Source organism: Larus michahellis, chromosome 4 (assembly GCF_964199755.1).
Source record: "Larus michahellis chromosome 4, bLarMic1.1, whole genome shotgun sequence".
NCBI classification, from domain to species: Eukaryota; Metazoa; Chordata; class Aves; order Charadriiformes; family Laridae; genus Larus; species Larus michahellis.
In genome coordinates, this window is record NC_133899.1 from 10,669,555 (window position 1) to 10,692,696 (window position 23,142).

The 23,142-nt window shown below is 38.7% G+C and overlaps 1 protein-coding gene across 3 annotated transcripts; it reads left to right on the top strand.

Moving 5' to 3' along the window:
* The first annotated feature begins 234 nt into the window (after positions 1–234).
* UBA2 (ubiquitin like modifier activating enzyme 2) lies at positions 235–18,737 on the top strand. Of its 3 annotated transcripts, none has more exons than XM_074582917.1 (17): positions 235–936; positions 4,674–4,757; positions 5,014–5,084; positions 6,225–6,289; positions 6,764–6,864; positions 7,027–7,148; positions 7,809–7,876; positions 10,240–10,361; positions 11,245–11,344; positions 11,934–12,094; positions 12,996–13,089; positions 13,188–13,300; positions 13,774–13,929; positions 14,496–14,592; positions 15,125–15,230; positions 16,053–16,189; positions 17,646–18,737. In XM_074582917.1, the coding sequence occupies exons 1-17, from the start codon at positions 343–345 to the stop codon at positions 17,825–17,827; spliced, it is 2,373 nt and encodes a 790-aa protein (XP_074439018.1). In that variant the 5' UTR covers positions 235–342; the 3' UTR covers positions 17,828–18,737. The 3 variants fall into 3 exon arrangements, with proteins under 3 accessions (XP_074439018.1, XP_074439022.1, XP_074439021.1); XM_074582921.1 differs by lacking the exon at positions 235–936 and adding an exon at positions 1,515–1,540; XM_074582920.1 differs by lacking the exon at positions 235–936 and adding an exon at positions 3,813–3,976.
* Positions 18,738–23,142: the final 4,405 nt, after the last annotated feature.

Below are 23,142 nucleotides of genomic sequence, written 5' to 3' on the forward strand. Positions count from 1 at the left end.
TTTGCGCGGTGCCAGGAGCTCCGACCTGGTGCCAGGAGCTCCAACCCGGAGCATCGCTGCCGGGGGGATGGGGGGAAGCGTTTTGTGGGTGCTTTTGTCCTCGGGGTGACAGGGCAGGTACCGCGGGCTCACGACGCTTTAGTTAAAACAGCCTAAATTCTTCTGGGGAAGTCCCTGTTGGTTTAGCCTAAATTGCAGTATTTTAATTGACTTAATGGAGGAGTAATTTAAGTAAGTGTCCTTAAAGCTTTTTGTAGAGGTTTATTGCTGCAGCATAAATGAAAGCATTAAAAGTTTGTGAAAAAAAAAAAAAAAAAGCAGGGGGCGGGGGTGGCTCAAATCATGGAGCGTGTTTGCAAAACAACTTTTTTAAGGCAGAATTGTAGCTTACGGTGCCAGCCTGCGGAGGTGGGTCAGTTACCCAAGAATGCCAGCTTCCCTCTGGAGTGCTGCCGGAGCTCCCCGCGGGCGCTGGGCCTGCGCTTTTCCCCACCGGTGGCAGGACCCACGCTCTGTGGGCCGAGCCCCGGCTGCACCGAAGGGGCGAAGGTCGGCGCCCGGACCCCGGGCAGAGCCCCCCGGTGCCACGTGGCGGGAACGGGGCTCGAAGCTGGGGCTCACCTGGATGCGCGGGAGCGAGCGGCGGTCCTCCCGGCCGGCAGGGGGCGCTGCGGGGCGGGCGGGCGGCGCTCTGGTCTCCGCCGGGCTCGCTGTCCGGAGCGCGGCCCGGCTGAGGCGAGGCGCGCGGAGCCGCTCCCTCTGCCCGCCGCTGTTGTCCGCCCGCCCGCCGTCATGTCGGCGCCGGTGTCGGGCCCCTTGCGCAGCGAGCTGGCGGAGGCCGTGGCCCAGGCCCGCCTCTTGGTGGTTGGAGCCGGCGGCATCGGCTGCGAGCTCCTCAAGGACCTGGTGCTCACCGGCTTCAGCAACATCGACGTGGTGCGGGCCGGGGCGGATGAGGGGCCGGGGCGGCGGCGGGGCCGGCGGGCGGGGGCCTGCGGGGGGGCCCGGGCGCGGGGGCGGCCGAGGCGGGCGGCCCCTCCCGCCGACCGCATTGTCTGCGTGTTTTCAAACTGCTGCGGCCCGCCAAAGCTGCCGGGCCGGGTCAGGCCGCCGCGCCGCCCCCGCCGCCGGGGGACGGGCTCCGCCACAAAGGGGCTGCGGCCTGCGGGCGCCATCCGCCCTGCCGCCTACCGCCGCGCTGCCGGGCCGCGGACTCCCCGCCGGAGCGGGCGGCGGGAGCGGGCGGAGGGCGGTGTTCCGTCCCCCCGGCGGTCGGGCCGTCTTCCCGGGGCAGCGGCGGGAGCCGCCGTCGGTCGGCGGGGGGCGGCTGCGCCTTTCGGGGAGCCCGTAGCTGAAATCCGCTGGGGAAGAGCGGCGTGCCGTGTTTGCTGCCCGAGAAAGGCTTAGTTTTGCCTAACGCTGCCTTTGCTAATGCCGTGGATAGTGGTCCGGTGATGGATTGCAGCGAAAAACAAAATACGTGGGAGGCGAACCGTATATTTAGATACCGAGCTGTAAAACTGTCAGTCTTGGAAGCCCGGTCAGAGTAGCTTCCCGCGGGCTGCTGCTTTCGCTTTTGCTTCCTGATGCTAATCTCTGTCTGCAGGAAGGGCAGGATTGAGAGGGTGGTCGGGGGAAAGGGGTAGAGAGAAATACTCTTAGCAGAACTCCAATTACCTAGTTTCCGGGCCTTTATTAATTTCTTAGAGAAGTTATGGAAAGTATCTGGTTTTAAGAAACCACGTGAGTAGAAATCCTGCACAGGTCTGTTCCTTTGAATGCGTTTTTACTTGTGTGTGCCTGACCCGGAGTCGCATCTGAGAGTTTTGTATGACGAGTTGTACGAAGTTGATTTTTACAGTCAGACTTGTTGAGCAAGGCATGTTAGAAACAGCTTTTATCTAAAAGCTATATCGGCTTGTAGAAGAGTATGGCGGCTGGTTTGCCTTGTTATTCATACAACTCAGGCTTTTCTATTTAAATACTCTTTAAAACTTGTAGGATGTGCTTAAGTCTAATTTCAAATTGTCCCTTTGATTTGAGTCTGCCACTGGGAGCCTGTCCGATTTTAACATTGTACCGGTGAAGTAAACATGTACAGAAGAGTGCGTGCCTGCATTTTCTGCACTGTTTTTTCCCCCCGCTTTTTTTTTTTTTTTTTACCCTGCTGTGTCATTTGCCTACTCCTGCAGTCCATTATGATAGAAAGAGTGTAATATGTCCTGATTTTCCAGTTAGTCGTTAGGCGTAAATCTCATTGGGGTATGCTTTTTGTTTCGCTTATTATAGTTTGATTTTTTTGTATTGTCTTTCAAGGCCAACTTGGTTGGACTCTTAAGTACACGTTGGATCGGGGCCATCTTCATTTAAAAATATCATTGGCAGTGTTTTGTGCAAGACAGTAACGTTTTGATAGCATATGGAGTGAGTGAGCAAAAGATGAGGCGAGAGCAGAAAGAGAATTGTTACACAAAGAGGAAATTTGCCGTTAGGAGAATAAATTGCTTTGGTCAATGTTTGTGATATTGTTGAGGGTTTTCCTCGGTTATTAAACACTGACAAAATTGAACACCTGAAAATGCTTTTTATTTTTATAAGTAAGTTTTGAAATATTTTTTAAACCAAAATATTAATACTAAAAAAAATGAATCTAGTAGTTTTGAATACCAGATAACTCATAAATATGTGATTTCATTAAGTGTACTTTATTGAAAGGCAGTGCCGTTGTCCTCATGAATGAAGAACAAAATCAAGTTATTCAAAATCCAAGTCTGAAGTAAGACCATGAGTATATATTCTTTGGAAGTTCTGAGGCATTTCTGTCTAACTTAAAAAAACAGGAGCAGCGTAAAAGTTGCTAAAATAAGCGAACAGTTAAATTCTGATCATTCTTAGCTAGATTGAAGCTTCTGTTGAGGTCTAATGGTCTCAAGTATTCTCTTTGGAGAAAAACTTCCTTTGGTTCTTTTGGTCTTTGTAGTACTGTTTTCAGTTGTAGCTTCTGTCACTTGCTATTGTCTCCAGTTAAAATGCAAACAGCTTTCTAGGTAGTGGAAGTTTTCACTTCATCATTTTCACTTCAAGTTTTTGGGATTTTTGGCTTTGGACTAAGTAAGCTTTCCCAGTGTGTCTTATGAGAAAGGGAAGGAGGTAGAAATGTGTTTTCATTGAGAGATACAAGACCATGGATAGTTACAAGGATACGATGGGTAATAAAGACTAAGAGTCACTGCTTTATATAATACATTCCTAAAACACTATATATTTTCTCTTTGCACTATATCCACAGGTGCTTTTATTTAGTGTTTAAATAAAACTCTTTAGCTATTACAGTTCCTAGTATATTAAAACTTAATCCTTAAATTAAAAATATTCCCTTCAGAAAACAGGAAGTTTAATCTTGTATCTCTCACATAAAGGATCTTCAATGGGAAGTGTGTGGCATACTTTTTTCATTATTCAAGTTTGGTTAATAAAATTCAAAGTGTATGAGAACACGCTTGGTAGGTTATGTTTAAACCTCGAGCTGCACAATTGGTGCAGTAGTACACTCCATATAGTTGAAAGCACTACTGTGTTCAGTATGTCAGCTTTGTCTATGGGAGTTTGGGAGAAATATCTCAGAAAAATTGTCCGAAATGTCTGAAAAACTGTCATCCTCCCCTCCTAGTTAAAAATCTTAGGGAGAGGAGAGGACTTCTAAAAAGAGTCGTTGATCAGAGAAACTGTTTAATTAAAGGAAAAGTAGAGGCAACAAAGGTAGGAATAAATCTTCTCAAAGTTCTAATTAAACATTCTTAATTCTTGTGGTGGTGGGGTAAAGAAATTTGGAATTATGTTTGTGTGCTTATATTAATAACTAGAAATATGACTGTTAGGGGAATTACGGTCATGGCATCCTTTGAGGCTGTACATCACAGGTGTTCTGTGGTATATGTTTTTAAACATCTTGACTGCGCTACTAGAACTCTTTTTTGTAAGTAGACTTCATATTTTTTTTAATATGCACTTAAGCAGTTAGTCCTGGTGACAAACAGTAAAAGCTTTTGCCCTGCGGTCTCTGAATTAGATGACAATGCAGCCTTCAGTTTACTGATTTGGTTGCTCAAAGCCATGTTCAAATATGAAGTAGAAGGACTAATTAGTTTGCTGAGTAGCCTTTCTTGGACCCTGGGGCAGCGCGGTTCAGAGCCAGCGTTCAGGGTGGTTAGTCCCATGGAGAGTCGGACCAGACCTATCTAGACGGGTTCCTGCTGTGCTCCTGAGTCTCCGTGCTGTGCTCCTGAGGAATTCTTACTAAAATCTTTATCCTGCAGTAAACAGGACAATCAGTTATTGACTTTCTACTAACTACTGTGCATACGTATCAAAATTCTCATGTGGTTTTAGTAGGGATTCTTTCTTCAGAAAGTTTGTTGTCATATAGCCCTTAATTTTTGACACATGGTTCCGTTGTTGGTAGTTACTTAAAATGTATGGATTCCTGAAGACAATTAGGTGATCCCCTGTGCCTCTGCTGCTGCTGTAGTGCAGATGTATCACCTGTATGCGGGTCTGAAAAGGGGTCTGTACAGTTTATGCATTTTGGTCAGTGGCGTTTGCTTCAAACTGTTAACGCTTTTGTTCCTTTTATTTCTGTGAAAGTGAAACAGCTGTCTCTTGTGTGTTTATAGATTGATTTGGATACTATTGATGTCAGCAATCTCAACAGGCAGTTTTTGTTTCAAAAGAAACACGTTGGAAGATCAAAATCACAGGTGAGGAGAGAGTCAAAGCTCAAGTCTTAGTGTTATTTTATGGACAGCGTTAGAAACATGTCACAATTTTTTTTTCTACTGTGAAGAGGTAAGTGTTGGTTGGTTGATCATGGCTATCCACAACATTTCATTATAAAAGTATTTAAATCTCTTAAGGTAGTCAACTTACTCGATACTCAACTGGTATTGAGTCTGTCTTTAGAAGGAAGGAAGAAATAATAAGTGGTTTTTTGTTTTTGTTTTTTTTTATTTCTAGGTTGCCAAGGAAAGCGTGTTACAGTTTTATCCAGAAGCTAATATTATAGCTTACCATGATAGCATCATGAAGTATGTTTGTTTTTAAGCTCTAACTACATGTTTTGATTTGCAAGTACTGTCTTGTTTAAATGCTACAATGGTTTGCTTTAAGATCCTTTACAAAGCTACCACAGTAAGAAGGAACAGCTGTAAAATGAGACTACCACACACCTGAGCAGGAGTGTGGATTTTGCATGGGTTTCCTTAAGCTCTGGTAGTAATCTGTAGTCATTTGCTTGTGTCTGTTTTTCATTTTATTAGCAACATTTACTATATAAGTTTCTACACTGTAAGGATGCCCTGATGTCTTAAGCAACAATTAGATTAAAATAAATGTGAATGTTGAGTCCATGATTAAAAACACCAAGTGCTTTGTGTGTGTGTAGGTAACAGAGTATCATTTATATGCGCCCCAAACTGTTAAAATTTAGTCTTTATGGTCCATAACCAATGAATACAAGATTATGTAGATTTTCATTAGCTGTTTCCTATGTTTTAATTTGTATTTGTAGTTTCTTAAAAATTTATATTCTGTAATATCAAGGTTTGAACTCTGATGTTGCTGTTAGAAACTGAAACACTGACTCATTGCATCCTTCTCCTGAAACTGTAAAACGGTTAATCCAGTTTCCTCTTCACTTTCTCTTCTTTGCCACCTTCTTCCTGAAATCAGAAAAACACAATGTAAAGATACTAAAGTGTCAAGACTTTAAAATCCCATGTCTTGGCTCCTAAGGGTATGGAGGCATGATCAAAACCAATTGAGCTATCACAGTGTAATGAATTATCAACAGTCTGATGAGCTGTGGTAATTACAGCGTGCATGTTTTAGCCTCAGCTGATGGTTTTTAAGGTCAGTTACCATAGCTTAGCCAATTTACTCATTAGGTCAGAGCAGTGTAATCACTTTTTCATTGTCTGCCTATTTCATTGGTCAAATTAGTACTAATTGCAATAGCTTCCTTCCAGCAGCATAAAATTCATGCTTTCACTCAGCTTTAAAATGGGCAGAAGACAAATGGGGCGGTTAAAGGCTAGCAGTAAGTCTATAATATGTGTAATTTATCACACAAACATCAGTCCACCTGTTGCATGTGTATAGCTTCTGTTGTGGCAAAGTAACCGACAACTTTGATATGCCATTTTGAGTATTTTTTTTCTTTTCTGTAGCCCTGACTATAACGTAGAATTCTTCCGCCAGTTTACGTTGGTTATGAATGCTCTGGATAACAGAGGTGAAGTTTTCACTATGATTTTATATGGGAGATGAAATACTCTTGCTTGCTCATATAAACAGAACTTTAGTGTGTTCTACTGTTAGTTCTGCAATGTCAGTTAAATAACAAATATCCTCTTATCCCATCTGTAGTTTGACTAATGCTTGTGTGTTTCACTAGAAATTTGAAAGGGTAGTTAGTGCTTTTACAAGTGTTTCTGAAGTAAATGTTAACTGCTATGTTGCTGCTTTACAGGAACTAATGAGTATTGTGCGTATATATGTAACTTACTCAGCTGAGTTTGCTATCTTTAATAGTATGTTTAATATTTTGTGTTAACTGAAAAATTGACTTTGAAAAAGGCGTAGTGCTCTGTAATAAAATAAGGCAGATTAAGGATAAGTGTTTGCATAGGAGGGTAGTTTGAATTTGGAGAAGTAAAACTTTTTTTCTAATTATTCAAATATTTCTTTAAAAACTCTTGATTTGCAGCTGCCCGTAACCATGTGAACAGGATGTGTCTCGCTGCCGATGTTCCTCTTATAGAGAGTGGAACTGCAGGCTACCTTGGACAAGTAACAGTTATTAAAAAGGTTAGGTTGTCTATTACTCTTGTTGCTTTAAGTTTAAATCATTGGCTATTTTAGACAACCAGGGGGTTGCGTGTTTAGAGATACAGTTACAGTTCATCTGGTAATAGCATATACTATCAGTAGCCGTCACAGTGTGACAAGAAATATTTCACTTTTCACCAGGGAGTGACAGAATGTTATGAATGTCATCCTAAACCAACTCAGAAGACTTTTCCAGGCTGCACAATCCGAAATACTCCATCGGAACCTATCCATTGCATTGTGTGGGCTAAGTATTTGTTCAAGTAAGTGACTTAAAAAAAAAAAAAAAAAAAAAAAAGGTACTGTGGTTCACTCTTCTGGTTTCTAAACCTACAGATGGAGAAATAAAAGTGGACACACACTTTTTGGGAGTTTGTCAGTTTGTTTTGTTAAATGAATATGGATTACAGCAAAAACCTCCCAGTTCTTTTGACCTGGGTTTTGGGGTGTTTGTTTTTTTTTTTAAATTTTAATATAAAGATGGAGGGTAGGTTAGTACTTAGGCCTTGCTCTAATATCACAGAAAGACTGGCAGAGTACTTTGGCACAGCAGTGTAGGTTTCACCTTTGTGTGAAGTTAACATGTTTTTCAGTTTAATGCATGATTAACAGATGTGAAGTTTGCTGGGATCTTGGAGGGCTATAAGCAATGCATTCAGTAATGCAGTATAAATATAAGGCTGGGTGAACTATTGAGTGAGATATACAGAACTCTTTTCCTAAATTAATTTTTGTATTGGACATTTTGTGTTGTCAGAGTTAAGTCCCCATGTGATGAATCCCAGCATTTTAAAGAGCAATGTATGAAGCGGTACTCTGATAGCAAGAATTCTGAAGTGGATATATATTCGTTAGCAAATATTTCAGTCTTTAACTAGATATGATGAAATTCTAGTGTTGTGTTTTTCTTAATTGTTATATAGCCAGTTGTTTGGAGAAGAAGATGCTGATCAAGAAGTCTCTCCTGACAGAGCTGATCCTGAAGCTGCCTGTGAGTGTGATCTAAGCTGGTAGCTTACCCCATTACTGAAATGTTCTGTTTCAGAGGTTATGACTTGTTTCTTTATGTTTCTTAAAGTTAGAGAGTTCAGCTCCATTTTCTTTTAAGAGGATTCCATTTACTGTACCTTTAGACAAGAGTTTGGGGTGTGTTAACAGTAGTTTCCCTTACAGACCTTCATGTACACTGTGCATAATTTAGTTCCCTTGTACAGCTGCTTATTAGATATTTGTAACAGTTTCAGAGTGTTTTAGTTAACTTGATGCATAGTGCATACCAGAGGTTTTTTCATGGAGAAAGCCCAAAAAATACTCTTCAGAATGGGAACAGTTTAACAGTTTCACCTGACAGAACTGTGGCCCTTGTGGGCAGCCTAAAACATTATTAAAATGATTACTTCAGCTGTTTTGAAAACTTTTTAATACAGTGTAAGATGGGTCACTGGCATTCACTAGTTGTTCTCAGCGTGTGTGTGTGTAACAACTGTGAGGAGCACAATCGACACACTCGCTAATGATGAAGTTCCAGTTAACACACCCAGGTGTAAGATACATGATTTAGTCACGTAGGCTTCTGTGTTTGGAGACTCCTGTTTCCTCTGCGGCAAATGGTCTTCCCCATGTGCACTGAAACTTGAAGTGAAAAGTGAGGTTGAAGTGCAAATTAACTATAACTGATCTTCATAGGGTGGCCTTTTTTTCCCCTGTATATTTGGATTTGATGGAGGGCTTCCTTCTCTGCAGCTGGGACGCTTGCCTTTTGAACTGAGAACTGAGTGATATTTGTAGTCACTCTGCATTTTCCCCTCCTAGCTGAGGGACTGCAAGGAAATACAGGGGTTGTGTTTGAACTCTTCCAGCCTGAAACACTTCAATGTTAATCTACACAGGAAACATGCCCATTGTGAGTCATGGGTTTGTAGCTATTCAGTATTTTTCTGTAAGGACAGTAACCATAGTTGCTGTGAAGGTGAAAAAGCATCATTGTTTGTTGCTTCTTTGATAGATGAATGGACTGGGGAGAGGGACCTTAGAGGATCCTCCGACTCTTCAGTTTCTCTGAACATTGGATAGCGATTGCCCCATAGGTTATTCCTACGGGAAGTCCAGAATGAAATAGCTGAGTCTTATTAAGAATGGCTTATAAACTCACTTAGAACAACAGCTGCTGGCGTACTTGGAAGGTAGCAGATGCAGTGCTACTTATTTAAACAAAGATACCAGGGCAGTTATAGGAAGGCCTGAGCTGTAGCCTCACGTCTGTAGTGAGCAAACTCTCCGTAGTGATAATGCTGTTTAGAATCGGTAGACATATGTGGGCTATCAGGGAAGAGACAGTGCAGCCTTTGTAAAGCGACATTGTGCCTTGCCTGGCTCTGTAGGTCCTTTGAAGGCATTGCAGACCTGCGGACTGGTTTAGATTCATACCTGGTTTACACTGGTGTCAGTCTGCAGGGGGCACTTGAAAACTTGTTGTGAGGAACCTGAAGGAGCTAAGCAGCCATGGGGACAAAAAAGGATGTGAATTCTGAAGTGGATAAACTACTAAAATGATAAACGGTAATTAGAGAAATGTCTCAGATTGGGGATGGGATCAGTGCTGTTCAGCATCTGTCGTTAAGCAAAGTCACTCAGAATAATAAAGATGAGGAAAAAACTGCAAAAGTAGTAGAAAGTGTCACAATACAGAATGACTGGACAGTGAGACATTAGGTAGATTTGGTGCAGATAAATATGAAATTATGTAAATGATGCAGTGGTGAAAGGGGGGAAGCATTCACAAATTGGCGTATAAAATGATGGTCTCAGAGTTGATTTTTCTCATTCAGTCAAGATGTTAATAGTTAGTTTTATGAAAACATCAACCTGCTGCTTATTAGGAATCACAATAGCAATTGCTGGATGTGACTGGGAAAGAAACACAAAATGAATAGCATCTGTACGCATGGAATTTTTTTGTATAGGAATAACCAGAGATAGGAAGCTGATTTTTTTTTTTTTTTTTTTTGTGTTGGAAGTTCTAACCAAACTAAGACTCTTCAGCCAGGAAAAGAGACTACTAAAAGGAGATGGTTAGAGATTTATGAAATCACAACATTATGTGGAGAAAATTAATAGGAAACAATTGTTCACTGTTCGTGCCAATAAAGGAATTAGGTGACATCAACTTAAATTAGTGAGTTGCAGTCGCAGAAGCGAACAGGAGTAGTCGCACTGTGTCTAGTTCAGCTTTTGTTGGGCGCAGTACAGCCATTTTGTTGTCCCTGCATAACTTTGGTTATTGACTTTTGGGGAAGTACTTCAATGTATTTTCCTTTTTTTGAATTAAAATATTGGTTAACACTTTATTAATAGGGGAGCCAGCAGAAGCAGAAGCCAGAGCACGAGCATCCAATGAAGATGGTGAGATTAAACGTGTTTCAACTAAGGAGTGGGCTAAATCAACTGGATACGATCCAGTTAAACTTTTTACTAAGGTATCTTCTTTCCCCCAATAAATGCCTTTATTTGAAGTGTATAAGGTGCTTTAAAGTTAAGTCAAAACCCAGTTTGGACACTTAATGCTACCTACCAATTATGCAATTATGTTATGACTTTCACCAATTTTGCTGTAAGGTTGGTCTTTTACACCACTTGCATGTTTTACAGCATTCCATCTGTGTCTGTACAGATGACTTTAGCAACTTGTCCGTACTGTACAGAAAAAAAAATTAATTCAAATTACTTCTAATATGAAAAGGTAAACTTGAATTCTGTAGGAGTTTCACTGGGCATAATTGGAACCTATCTGAGGACCTAAAAGCTATCAGTCATCTGCTGTGTGTAATCAGGCATAAGAAAATGCAAACTGGTTTAGGAGTTTTCCTTCTAAATAGTTGCTGAAAGTGGATAAATAGAGGAAATGAGTATAAAATGTAATGTTGATAGGTAGTAATAACCTTACTTTGGAAATTCAGTGGCACGTAGGTAAGAATATCTTGGGGAGGGTATACAAAGAGCTGTAGTGATGGTTTCAATAGGCACATGAACCCACCACTGTTTGGACTATTGTTTCTTGATTTTTACTTTACTTCCCTCCCAAATTAATCAGAGCTGTGTCCGCTTTATGCGGTAACTGTTACAGATTAAGGAATAAGACGTTTTTTGAATCTGTTTTTTTGTTGTTGTTTTTTTTTTCCTGAGGAGTTTGATTTTTATTTGTATGGTTGAAAATACTTTCAAGGAGAAAAGCAAAACCTCATAAATCTAATGCTGAATTTTCAGTTTCGCAGCAGATGTAAAAATAAAGTATGTCTTTTTTTTCCCCCTTTCATTTTAATGTTGTTTTTGTGGTGTTGGTTTTTTTTTAATGTTTCCTAGCTTTTCAAAGATGACATTAGATATCTGCTGACGATGGACAAACTGTGGAGGAAAAGAAAGCCTCCAGTGCCACTGGACTGGGCTGAGGTACAAAATCAAGGTAATCGTCCCTCCTCCCACTGTATATTTGTAAGTCATGCCTGCTGTTTGTCAAGGCATCTCTGTGATATGTACGTTTTCTCACTGTCACAGTTGAGTACTGATAATGAACATATTAATTCTTTGTGATTCGTGAAGATTCAAAATTTTTCTCTATATAGAAGGCATTTTTTGCTAAAACTGTTTTGCAATTGTTATTTTAGATACTCAGTATTGGCTGTACAAAATTCACCTTTCACAACATTACATGTCAGCTTATTCTAGGAGGCTTTACCATAAGCACTGATATGTTTACCTCTGAAAGATGAGTTTTGCTGAAAATTTACATTTGCTGTAATTTGTGCATGTCTAGGTGATTGCTATAAGTTGATACAGCTGTAGTTTTGAGATATATATCGATATAGCTATAGTTGCGGTTTTAAATGCAGACTTGTAAAATGTTGGGGCTCCCATAGTTTAAGGATATTGTTCTTCAATTTTGAAAATATTTTATTTTGCTGAAATTTGAAAATTCTTAGCTCTTTGAGAGGACTTCTGTGTGATTTATATGTATTCCTGATCTTAATTATTTTTTTCTTCTTTTCCTAAAGAGAAGAACATATCTGACCAACAAAACGAATCCTCCGCAGTCTTGAAGGATCAGCAGGTTCTTGATGTCAAGAGCTATGCACACTTATTTTCAAAGAGTGTTGAAACCCTGAGACTTCACCTGGCTGAGAAGGGTGACGGAGCAGAGCTCATATGGGATAAGGTTAGTTTGCCAAATGCCTAAGAACCAGTTAAACTCTACATATGTGGTGCAAGCATTAACAGGACTCATTCAGTTGCATTCCAAAATAGTGCTATTTGGAACGAAAACGTCTGGCACCACACTGAAAGCACTTCCTATATGTAAACAAATACATCCTTTAAACACTCTATAACTCACTGAGTGTAAGGGTTAACTATTGTGATGTAAAGTAACTTAATTCACCAATTTTAAAAAGAAATTCAAAGTATTTGCCATACTCTTATTTTTTAAAATATTTTAGTAATGCAGCTTCACTTCTTCCTTTTCAGCTTTCTCTAAAACATGCTCTTGTACAGTCATTTGTAGCTAGAGTTCTGCTGACTTGTACGTTGTAATTAGTTCCGATGATAGGTATGTGATACATTATGAGTTTTGCTGAGGAAAAACAAGAATAGGATTTTCTCTTTTTGCACCAGAGGCAGTGTTATCTTCCTGCAGTCAGTTGTCATTTGGCATAAGAAAAAAAAAAAAAGTAGTTTTTAAATATAGGGGGTAACAAAATAGTATCACAACAGAGAGTAAAAACACCTCTTTCTGAAACACCTGTTTTTGAAACTGAGCGTAAAACATTTTAAGATTTAGGATTCAGACATTATTTTGAACATACAAGGCATTTTATTAATATTAATATGCTAATTCACTACTGAAATAGTAAGTACAGTTTCTAAACATGTGTATTTAAAGTATTACTGCTCTATCTAAACATACCATCTGAAAGAGGAAGTATATTGACTTTGAAATGGAATATTGAATAGACTTTTTAAAACTTTCTGTTTTTAAGGTTTTGGGAACCATGTGTTGCAAACTTTTTTCCAATGAGTAATCCAATTTTTAAATACTTTTTGTATTAACTTCTTCTCAGGATGACCCTTCTGCAATGGATTTTGTCACTTCTGCTGCCAACCTCAGGATGCATGTTTTCAGTATGAATATGAAGAGCAGATTTGATATCAAGTGTAAGGATGAAATATAATGTTGTTTTATTTAAATTATAATCTAAACTTCTCATTTTCATTTGCTGTTAAAAATCTGCATACTCTTCCTTATTTTGCAGCAATGGCAGGAAATATTATCCCAGCTATAGCTACTACTAACGCCGTAATAGCTGGTCTGATAGTGCTGGAGGGTCTGAAGATTTTGTCAGGAAAAATAGATCAGTGTAGAACGGTAAGTGGGACTAAGATGCTCTCAGTTTCTTGTTATTTATTATTTGTTTAAAAGTCACATTTAACCTGCTTTGACTATTGTGTAGAGTTACTGTCTCTCGCTTGTTGCTTCAGTAGATTCTGAATGTGCTGGGAACTTCCAGCCGCAATGAGAAGAGAAGTGGAAGCCTCAAGGATCATTAAATTCCTCTGATTTAATGAAAATTGGCTGCTGGATAGGAGAGAGAAGCAGCCTGACATGGCTTGAGACATGGTTGTGTCACGTTACAGATCTATTTGGCAGTAGCTGGGCAGTAGCACAGGTGGTGGTGTGAACTGGCCGTAATCCGCACTTTCTCCTGTTCAGCGGGCATGTCAAAGAGGATTAGGGAACGGGACAACCCGTGAGACTGAGAGAATAAATCTGTAGGAAAACAGGTTTTATGAGTGCTCTTACTTACAGAATAACTTGTTTTATTCTTGTCTGTCCTCAAGATTTTTCTGAACAAGCAGCCAAATCCCAGAAAGAAGCTATTGGTTCCTTGTGCTTTGGATCCGCCAAATCCTAACTGTTACGTATGCGCAAGTAAGCCAGAAGTGACTGTGAAACTTAATGTACACAAAGTTACCGTGTTAACACTCCAGGATAAGGTAAATCTTGAATGTTAGCTACGGCTTTCGTTCTGATTTTAATACCGTAAATTATTAAAGTTAGGGGTTTGGTCAATACATTTTGTGTAAACATCAGCTGTTTATATTTGCTTTACATTTCGCATTTCTCTCAGCTACAAGAACTAGATTAGCCAGTATGCTTCTTGCTTGTGTGTGCTTGTATATCTCATGAAAGAGTGTTTGTATTTTGTAAATTTTTGGTGGTTTTAAAGCCTATTCATATATAACAGCAAAAAGACTAAATTTGTATTTCAGTTGCATATTTCAGTAGCAACATTACAGTTGCATGGTCACAAGTGATTTGTAATTCTGTCACTTTATGAAGTATTCTAAAAAATTTTTCAGTGTATCCGAACCTGTAGGTTTCAGACAGCAAAACTGTAATTATTGTGTTCATGGAAGTTAAAAAAAAAAAAAAAAGTATAGACTTTCATCTGATGCCTGAAAATGAGCCAGAATAAGACAATCAACATAATTCAAGGTTCTTCCTTTTATAAGTGTTTTTAAGTCAGATAGTGATTAAATAACCATATTCCTCTTTTCAGATAGTGAAAGAAAAATTTGCTATGGTAGCACCAGATGTACAAATAGATGATGGAAAAGGAACTATTCTTATCTCTTCAGAAGAAGGAGAAACAGAAGGTATGCATGCTGGAGCTTTTTAGATCAGAGCAGATAAAAACTAGGAAGAAACCAGGATGTACAGAACGGAAGCATAGCAAATGTTCTAGTGTTCATCATGCAGACTAATATTTGAAAAGAACTGGATTTGCAAGTATTTAAGTGGCTTGAGAATAGCTAGTGGTATTGTCTACAAGCCTGCGTGTCCAGTTCAGCTTTCCTATCTAAAGTACTTTTCACCTGGAGCATCAGGATTCCTTTCAAGAACAGGTATTCAGCTATAAAACTGCACCTCTGTTTGCAAGACCCATTCATTTTCTTGTTCTTAGGTTGTGGTCTTTGTATGATGCTTGTAGGCACTATTGTAATACAAACACAAGCAGTTTTAACTCCTGATAGGCTTAAATGTCAGCTTTTACTTTAAATATAGCCAATAAATGCTAATCTTATGTTTCTACATAAACCTTCTGGAGTACTCATTCTATCATACTCAAGTGTAAAGGATCTTTATATAAATAGCTGTATACATTGCAGTTTTTCACTATTTTTGTAGCAAATAACCACAGGAAATTATCAGAATTTGGAATTCGAAATGGCACTCGACTACAAGCAGATGACTTCCTCCAGGACTATACACTGTTAATCAATGTGCTTCATAGGTAAGGATTCTGGATAATTCGTTTTGTATGTATATGTAAAACAGTTCTACAGGCAATTTCGAACTCAGAATTTTAAATTCATGAATAAAGCTCAAACATTAAGCTGTGTAAAGAAAATATAGAGGTAAAAGAGGCATTGTTATTTTTTATGAATTTGTGGATTTAGGGTTTTTTGAGTTCTTGTTTTGTTTTTTTTTTGTTGTGTTTTTGGATGTTTTTACAACAGTAATTGGAAAAAGTCTATTTGAATAATTTGTCATTACACAACATAAAAATACAGTGTAAAACCAAACTTACTTCTGGGGCAGCCAACAAGTGAGAAACTGTTTTTTTAAAAAAAAAAAAAAAAAAAAAATTAAGGCAAAAAACCCCCCAGCCTGCTGGGGTAGTAGGGTAGTAGATCCTCTGTTTGACTACCTGTGTTCAGATGCAGCAATGCAAATAGAAGTCACTTTGAAGTTATTGGTGTGTGGTTTTAACCCTGGATAAGTTATATACATATTATTACAGTAAATTATCACACTGCACTTTCAGTGAGAATAGGAATGTGATATTGAGAAAGAAAGGTAAGCTCAGGTAATGATTTTTCTCATTCCGAAGCATTTTAAGTCATGGCACTGGGTGGAACAGTGTTTACGACTAGACAAAACATAAATTATAAAGGAAAACTGACAGATTTTACTGTTTTTTTAATATGCATTTCTCATTTTGTCCTAGTTGCAGGGTGCTTTAATATTTGAATACATACTTTCTTTGTGGAAAAAAAACCCAGTTTTTTATTTTCACCTGGTTGTTTAAAAGCCATATGTATTTTTTTTGCAGCGAAGACCTAGAAAAAGATGTAGAATTTGAAGTTGTTGGTGATACCCCTGAAAAAGTTGGCCCTAAACCATCAGAACCAACATCCAAGAACATTACCAATGGTAGCGATGATGGAGCGCAACCCTCGACATCAACAGGTAAATAAGAGTAATCAATAGTAAATAAAACAAAATAGCCTTTCAGTAGTGCAGTCCAATTAAAACAGTTGTCTTCAGTTTTATGACTTAACTTTGCCAACATGAAATAAAAGGCAGTTAAGTTGTTTCTGTGTATAAATACAATATTAAATAGAAAAAATGCATAGTTGTAATTGTTACAAAATGCACATTTAAGTTTGTTACAAAGGTTTGAAATTATATTATTTAATTCACAAGGGCTTGGTTGGGTGTCAGCTTAACTGCATCATTTGGACAGGGATTTAAATAAAGTTAGACCCATTCTACCTGATGGTCACGCTATCGCTTGGCAAAAAAGAATCAACGAAATTTGTCACTTTCTCCCTACAGGTTAAAAATTACTTTGTGGATGTCTTTGATACTGTTTCATTTTGTTAATTTAAGAAGACGTCTTTATTATCTGCTTACAAAATAATTATTTTTCGCCTGTCAAGCAAAACATGGCAAGAAAATAATATTTGCTATCCAGGAAGAAGTGCCATCACCTTCCTAAAGTAGAGTGTTTCTTTGAACATACTCAGAGTAGTTTAATTTAAATGAATATGGGATGTTTAAGCACTGAAGGCTAACGTACTGGAAATGTCATACTGTTTAATAGGGATAGCGTATGAATCTGAAAACTTGTTGTGACATGTGTAAGTTGGGTATCTGTAGTTCTGTCTTACACTTTTGGATGATGTTCCTCTGCCTGTCAGATGGTCTGATTTAAGATACGTGCACACATACATAGTCATTGCCTCTTGTTTCAGGGGAGATTAAATGCTAACAAGATTGCTAAAACTGATTTCAAAAATTATATATATATATATATAAAAGCCCTAGCATAAAATTAGTTTTTACAATGAATTTGTACTTCAAAACAAACAAAATCCATTAGATGTCTTGAAAGTTCATGACTGGGTCTATTTTCCCTTCTCTATACTATCCATTGTTACCCTTTGGCTCATTAAGTCTGCTCAGTCTTCTGCTCCTCCTCTCTCTCTTCACGTGTTCTCTCTTGTGGAGCATGGTGTCTAGTGGGAGTTCTGTTGAATGCTCTAGTGAACGGAGAGGCTGGACTTCAGCTCAGTGGGTGTAAAAGTTCTTTTCTCAAGGACTGCTGCAGATGATAGCATGCAATTCTTCTGTTTTGTACATGGAAAAAAAAAAACCTTTTTAACTAATGCATTTCACATATTTTTGGGTTATTGCAATATTTTCCGTACCTCTAGTGAACAGAGAATAACGTGTGAAAAGCCTATTTATACTGATTTCAGAGAAATCCAAAATATTCTTTCAGTTGAGTGACAAAGAATATAGGTAATGCTCCAAGATTATTTGTTGTATTAGAGACATTCTTATTTTTCTGTGTGGAATTTGGTTTGAGAGTAGGCTACTTTCACAGTATCTGTTTGAACTAAAACCATATATTTTACAGCTCCAGATCAAGACGATCTATTGATTGTTGATTCTGAAGATGAAGGTACTTCAAGCAATGCTGATGATGACATGGAAAACAAAAGCCGCAAGAGAAAACTAGAAGATAAAGAGTGTGTCAGTACAAAGAGAGCACGTACTGAGCAGACAGAAGAGCAAGATGAAATTATAGCATTAGACTGAACATGCAAATGCCCCTTGACAAAATGATTCAGATAAAGTAATACAGTAACAGCATATTATGTTGGGATGTGAAAAATGTCCAGAACTAGATTTATTTTAAGGCCTTCGTTTCAAGTGAATACCAAACCACTGGCTTAAATAATTTGTGTCTGTTTCTCTTGATGATAAAGCTCTCAATAGACTCTTTCAGAAGTTTTTCCATATTAATTCAGTATATTAAATGTAGTAGAAACATAGTTTATAAATACTTACAGATAAGTATTTGCTTAAACGGTCATGAAAAAAAGCATGTTATTTTTGTGTAAATACCTTTTAGGTATAATTCAATAGGACAAAAAAAACCCCACCTACTCTTATTTAGTAAAGAGTCATCATCTGATGCCTAGATTTTAAGTTACTACATTTTTATTTTTTGCTTGAAGAAAAATATTTTTAGCCTAGTCCTAAACATTTTTCACACCCTGAATAAGTAAAGAAGAAAATTCAATAAAGCAAATTAGTGCCATGTTTTAACAGTGTTCTTAAACTTCAACTGGCACTATGTACATTACTGTAAAACTGTTAATTTACTCAAGTTTTTCAGCTCGTACTGCCTGGTGGTATGTCAATGTAAGAAGCAAATTTTTGTGTATTGTTACAGTTTCAGGTTATTTATATTTGATGTTTTGTAAACTCAGATACTACTACTATACTGTACATCTGATGGACCAAATAAATGACATCTGAAATACTTGCTATATTTGCTTGCACAGTCCAAGTTTATGCTGACTTACGGGATTTTACAATGTATAGCCTTCAAAAATTACTGTATTATTTTCATTTTTCTAAACATAACCTAGTAGTACAGAACTTAAGCTTCACTTGTTTGAGGTGAAAGGGGAATTTTTTTAATAAAACTTTTGTGAATGTTTTTTTTTCTTGGACAATCAATTATTGGCCTCTTTGGTTGGAGCATTTGCACTGCCACACGCACGCTTTCACCACCTCGCGCCTTCAGGAAGCGGAAAGCGCTGGTCAAACTGTCAGTGTTGATTCTTTGAACACATTAACTAGCCTTTTCTGTCACTATACTGAAATGACTTTCCAACTTAGTCAACCAAAACTGCTTCTATTCCTAGATAAGTATGCAGAGTTCGCCTTGCAGAGCAGAGGAACTGAGCAGGCAAGTTTTATTCTGTTACAGTTTGCAAACCAAATGAATTTTAAACAAGATGTTTAACCATATAGAAGGAGAACGTAAAAAACCCAGCACGTTTTTGTGCCTGCACCTGGTTCTGTCTCGTACAAAGGCCAGCTTGTCACCAGTGTTAAATTGCCAATGCAAAACTATGATTCCATGATGCAATTAATATTTTCTCTCTTCTTTTAGGTAGTAATAGTCATACGCAATGGCTTGTTTGGAGGCATACTACTCCACTGCGAAATTAAATCCTTTTGAGTTAGTTGCTTGTTGTCCAGAAGGAGTGAAGACTGAGAGGTAAAGATGTAAATAAGAGGCATCACAGAAAGGATTTTGAATGCTGCAATGGGAAGGTTTTATATTTCTTGCCACAAACAGTTGAAGCACTAGAATTTAATATGTCTGGCTACATCTTCCAAAAATTAAGGCCGATGTTTTCTTTTTTTAAGCTTTACTAAAAATAGAATTATTGGTTTATTAAGTTAGTTGTCGGATAGCTTGTGCTTCTCCTTGTGACATGACACAGCTTTAAGCTGCTGGCATACGTAGTGTGTCTAAGAGAGGATCACACTGTCTCATGCACTACCTGAGAGATTTCCCTGGTTGCACTGGTCTGTGTACAGGAATTGAGCTTTCCAACTCTTTTTTTTTTAAATTAACAGTAGAGGCTATAATTCTGGTAACTTGATTGCACTAATTTTACTGAAGTTGAGAGTGTTTGTGACTTGAGTGGTATGTGAGCTGAATTGAAATAACGCATGACACCAACGGATCTGGGGGTGAAAAATAGATGTGTGGGTGGCCATTCAGTCTCACTGGCTTCTACTCCTTCAGTTACTAGTGTTGACAATGTAAAGTGACAGTACTCACGTGATTTCTGACAGTATTTGGATGTTGCTGTCCAAGAAGCTACTCGTAATAGTTTCTCAGGGCAGATTGCAAAAATGTTGGGAGTTACCCAGGTATAATACACCACCATTGGCACACAACAGTTAACTAGAGATTCATTAAGCTGCTCTGACTTACGGTGAAGAAATTTGTAACAACTTTCCCACAATCTTATTGTTTAAAAAAAAGAGAAGGCTGAAGTGCAACCTCTGATTCTCAAAGCATCTTGAGAATCGCCTTTAAGGGGCAACGGATAACCATTCAGGAGAAAGAGGTTTTGGTGCCACAATGACAGCCAGCCTGGTACCAGCCCGTTTCCTAAAGAGCAGCTTTAACCTGTTGGTAACCATTTAATATTTGTAGTAGTTCCATGAGACATTTTAATTTTACTTGATGAAACCATTTCATTGTTGGACCACAAAGAGAGACGCGTGCTCTCCTGGCGGTTGGCTCTGACAGCTGGCAAGCAGGCTGATGTGCCATTTCACGTTCTGACCTTTACAACAAAGACCTCTTGCTAACTGTTTATCACATCCCGGAAGATAAAACAGGCTTGTGTTCAGTTCATAGATACCATCGATAACTGCTTCAACCCTTATCTTTGCTGTCCCAAAATTTTAAATTTGAATTAGAAAACTGGATAAACACTGAATTAAGGAAAATAAATTTGTTTTTTTCCCCATATTGTTTCTGTGCCTATAGGTAGAGATGTTGTCTGTCTTCTCTTTGCAGCTATAAGGACAAGAAGCCTTCAGTTTTGTGCATCTAAAATACCAAATGGGCAAGAAAGCAGAAATTAAGGTCAAAGTAATACAACAAATCTTACACAATTCAGTTATCTGTTTTTCGCTTGCCTGAGATTATTTCTGGGCTAGTGTGTAAGCAGAATGATGACAGAGAGCATACACCTACAGACAAAGGAATTGGAGGGGGGCAATTTAATGCTTTGATTTGGAGGCCTAGATTCTTCTTTAAGGGAGTAGTGAGATGAAGTAAATATAATGTCTTCCTAGATATCGCTTGATATCTGTTTATAATTAGGAGAAGAAAAATGCTGTTTGGATATATGTCATTGTCTTTCTCATCAGCATACTTCTTCACTCATGTGAGAAAATGAGAAATCTTCAGTACGCTTTCCTAAAGAAAAGATACTTATGGAATTGCTCTGCCGGTCCTCTCCAGCAATGTTTGACGCTACTGGCGAACATGAAGCAATTACACCTGTGATCTTAAAGCTACGGCAATTCTACATGTAAGTGTTGCCAGGGGTTTAGAGAGGAGGTTACCAGCTGGAGAAGGCAAAGGATACGGAATGCAGACCTGTAGGAGACCGGCCTTCATTAGTTCTGTTGCTTATGGAACAGCTCTATACCTCTTGCAAATTTGTTCATTATTTTCAGTTAACGAGTGTTATCTTTAGAATACCATTTTATATGGCAAATACCATGAAATGTAAATGCAATTGGTGTTCTCAACAAACCAATGGCCTCTTTCTTCAGAAATGATCCTTCTCATCACCGCTGAAGTGAGCTGTATTGTCAGGGCAGGAGGTCGGTGCTCATCGCCCACCTCGTTTCTTGCGTGGGTAATAAAGAGGCGCATCCAGTCAGTCTGACACTTCTCACCAGCAGAGAGCAGTGGGGTATATGTACAGCAGCCTGGCCCTCACGCAGCGTTTCTATTTTTTATTAAAGGCACTAATGCGATCTGATTTCTTTGCCGGATGATAATTTGCTGTATTGTAATCAGGACTTTCTTTTTATCACATCAAGATACATTTTAGTTCTGTCCCAAGTTTGTTTTTATATTTCCAAGTCTCTGAAATAAGAAGCTACATAATCGAAGACCTTAGAAGTACTACGTGGGTGCGCTGCTAACTGAGCTGGCTGACTGAATTATACATTTATGCAAATGGAGCGGCTGCTATTAAGCGAGCTGATTGTGTTTGAATACACAGTGATTCCGTCCTGTGCTTGCAAGGCTGTATCACTCAGGCCATGGGCAGTCTCCGAAGCAGGAGCCACTAAACTGCTTTGGCCAGAAGTGTTATTATGTGAAACATGCAAGAGAAGTGGAAGATGAAACTATAAAAGAAATAAGATACATAAATGGTCTATTAATCGTAAGTGCTTGGACATATGCTGTCCGTCTAACCTCGCACGTTCACAAAGCGCCTGTTGTGACTGGAATTTTACAGCATCTGTCCCAAGTCATATTTGTGCAGCACAGTGAATAGCTGCATTGGCAATGAATAAGAAGAATGTAAAAAATGTTAAATAGTGTTTTATTGCAGATTTAGAATGAGAAATGACCTGTAAGCCTGCGAAGTAGTGTTAGTCAAAAATATTTTAGAGTTGTGCCTAGCAAAGGTAGCCATCCAAATACAATGTGTTCTGTCTACCAGAAGGTGGTGCCCTAAAACACGTTCCATAATTTCAATTTTTAAAAGCTGTGATCAACTGCAAACGAGTATTTTTAAAAACATGTCAGAGCAAGGTGATTTGCAAAAAAATCACCCAAGTCCAAATACATATTAATATCCAAACTTCAGATTTCAAAAAGCTTGCTTATAGTTAAAGTTATCACAACACAAATTAACATACGGGACCTAAACAAGCAAAACAAAGCAAGATAAAACACAATACAGCTACCACTTCAAAGAAAATAAAAACTTCGGTCCCCCCACTTAAAATAAAAACATTCCTTGGCATAATTTGTGTATGAATTTCACAAGTTTTTTGGTGGTTTTTTTTTGTTTGTTTTTTAATCGGGCTTGAAACAGAGCAGAGAAAAAGAATAATCATCACATTCCTCACCAAGAAACTGATGAATTTTAACACTGGAAATGAGAACAGTAAATCCCTGAGTAATAATAAGTCTTATTTACCTTGTGGACTTCAAGGTATAATTTCATTGTTTTCTTAATGTTAGACACAAGGAGGGAAATTGCAAAAAATCAGGTAGCATCCAATTCAAGAAGCAAATCTGTGGAGCAGCTTCAAATTGTTAAATTGATGAGGCGAGACAAAGAGCTGCCTCCTGCGCTGTGTCGGCAAACCCAGGGCAGATACACCGAACACTGCAACACAGGGCGGTGGGGCTTTTCCATTGTCTTCGATAGGACTAAAGTTTCACCGGCGAATTCTCACATTTACAGATTCTGTGCTTTGTTGGTAATAAACCGTTTGCAACTTGGGGAGACAAAATCCCCACAGACCATCAGGTCTCAGGGCCCGTTGGCCCGGGC

Coding starts and splice junctions, on each gene's coding strand:
- UBA2 (XM_074582917.1), top strand. CDS start 343: ATGGAGCGTGTTTGCAAAACAACTTTTTTAAGGCAGAATTGTAGCTTA. Junction 7,149..7,808: donor TGGGCTAAGTATTTGTTCAA/GTAAGTGACTTA, acceptor ATTGTTATATAG/CCAGTTGTTTGGAGAAGAAG. Junction 11,345..11,933: donor GGCTGAGGTACAAAATCAAG/GTAATCGTCCCT, acceptor CTTTTCCTAAAG/AGAAGAACATATCTGACCAA.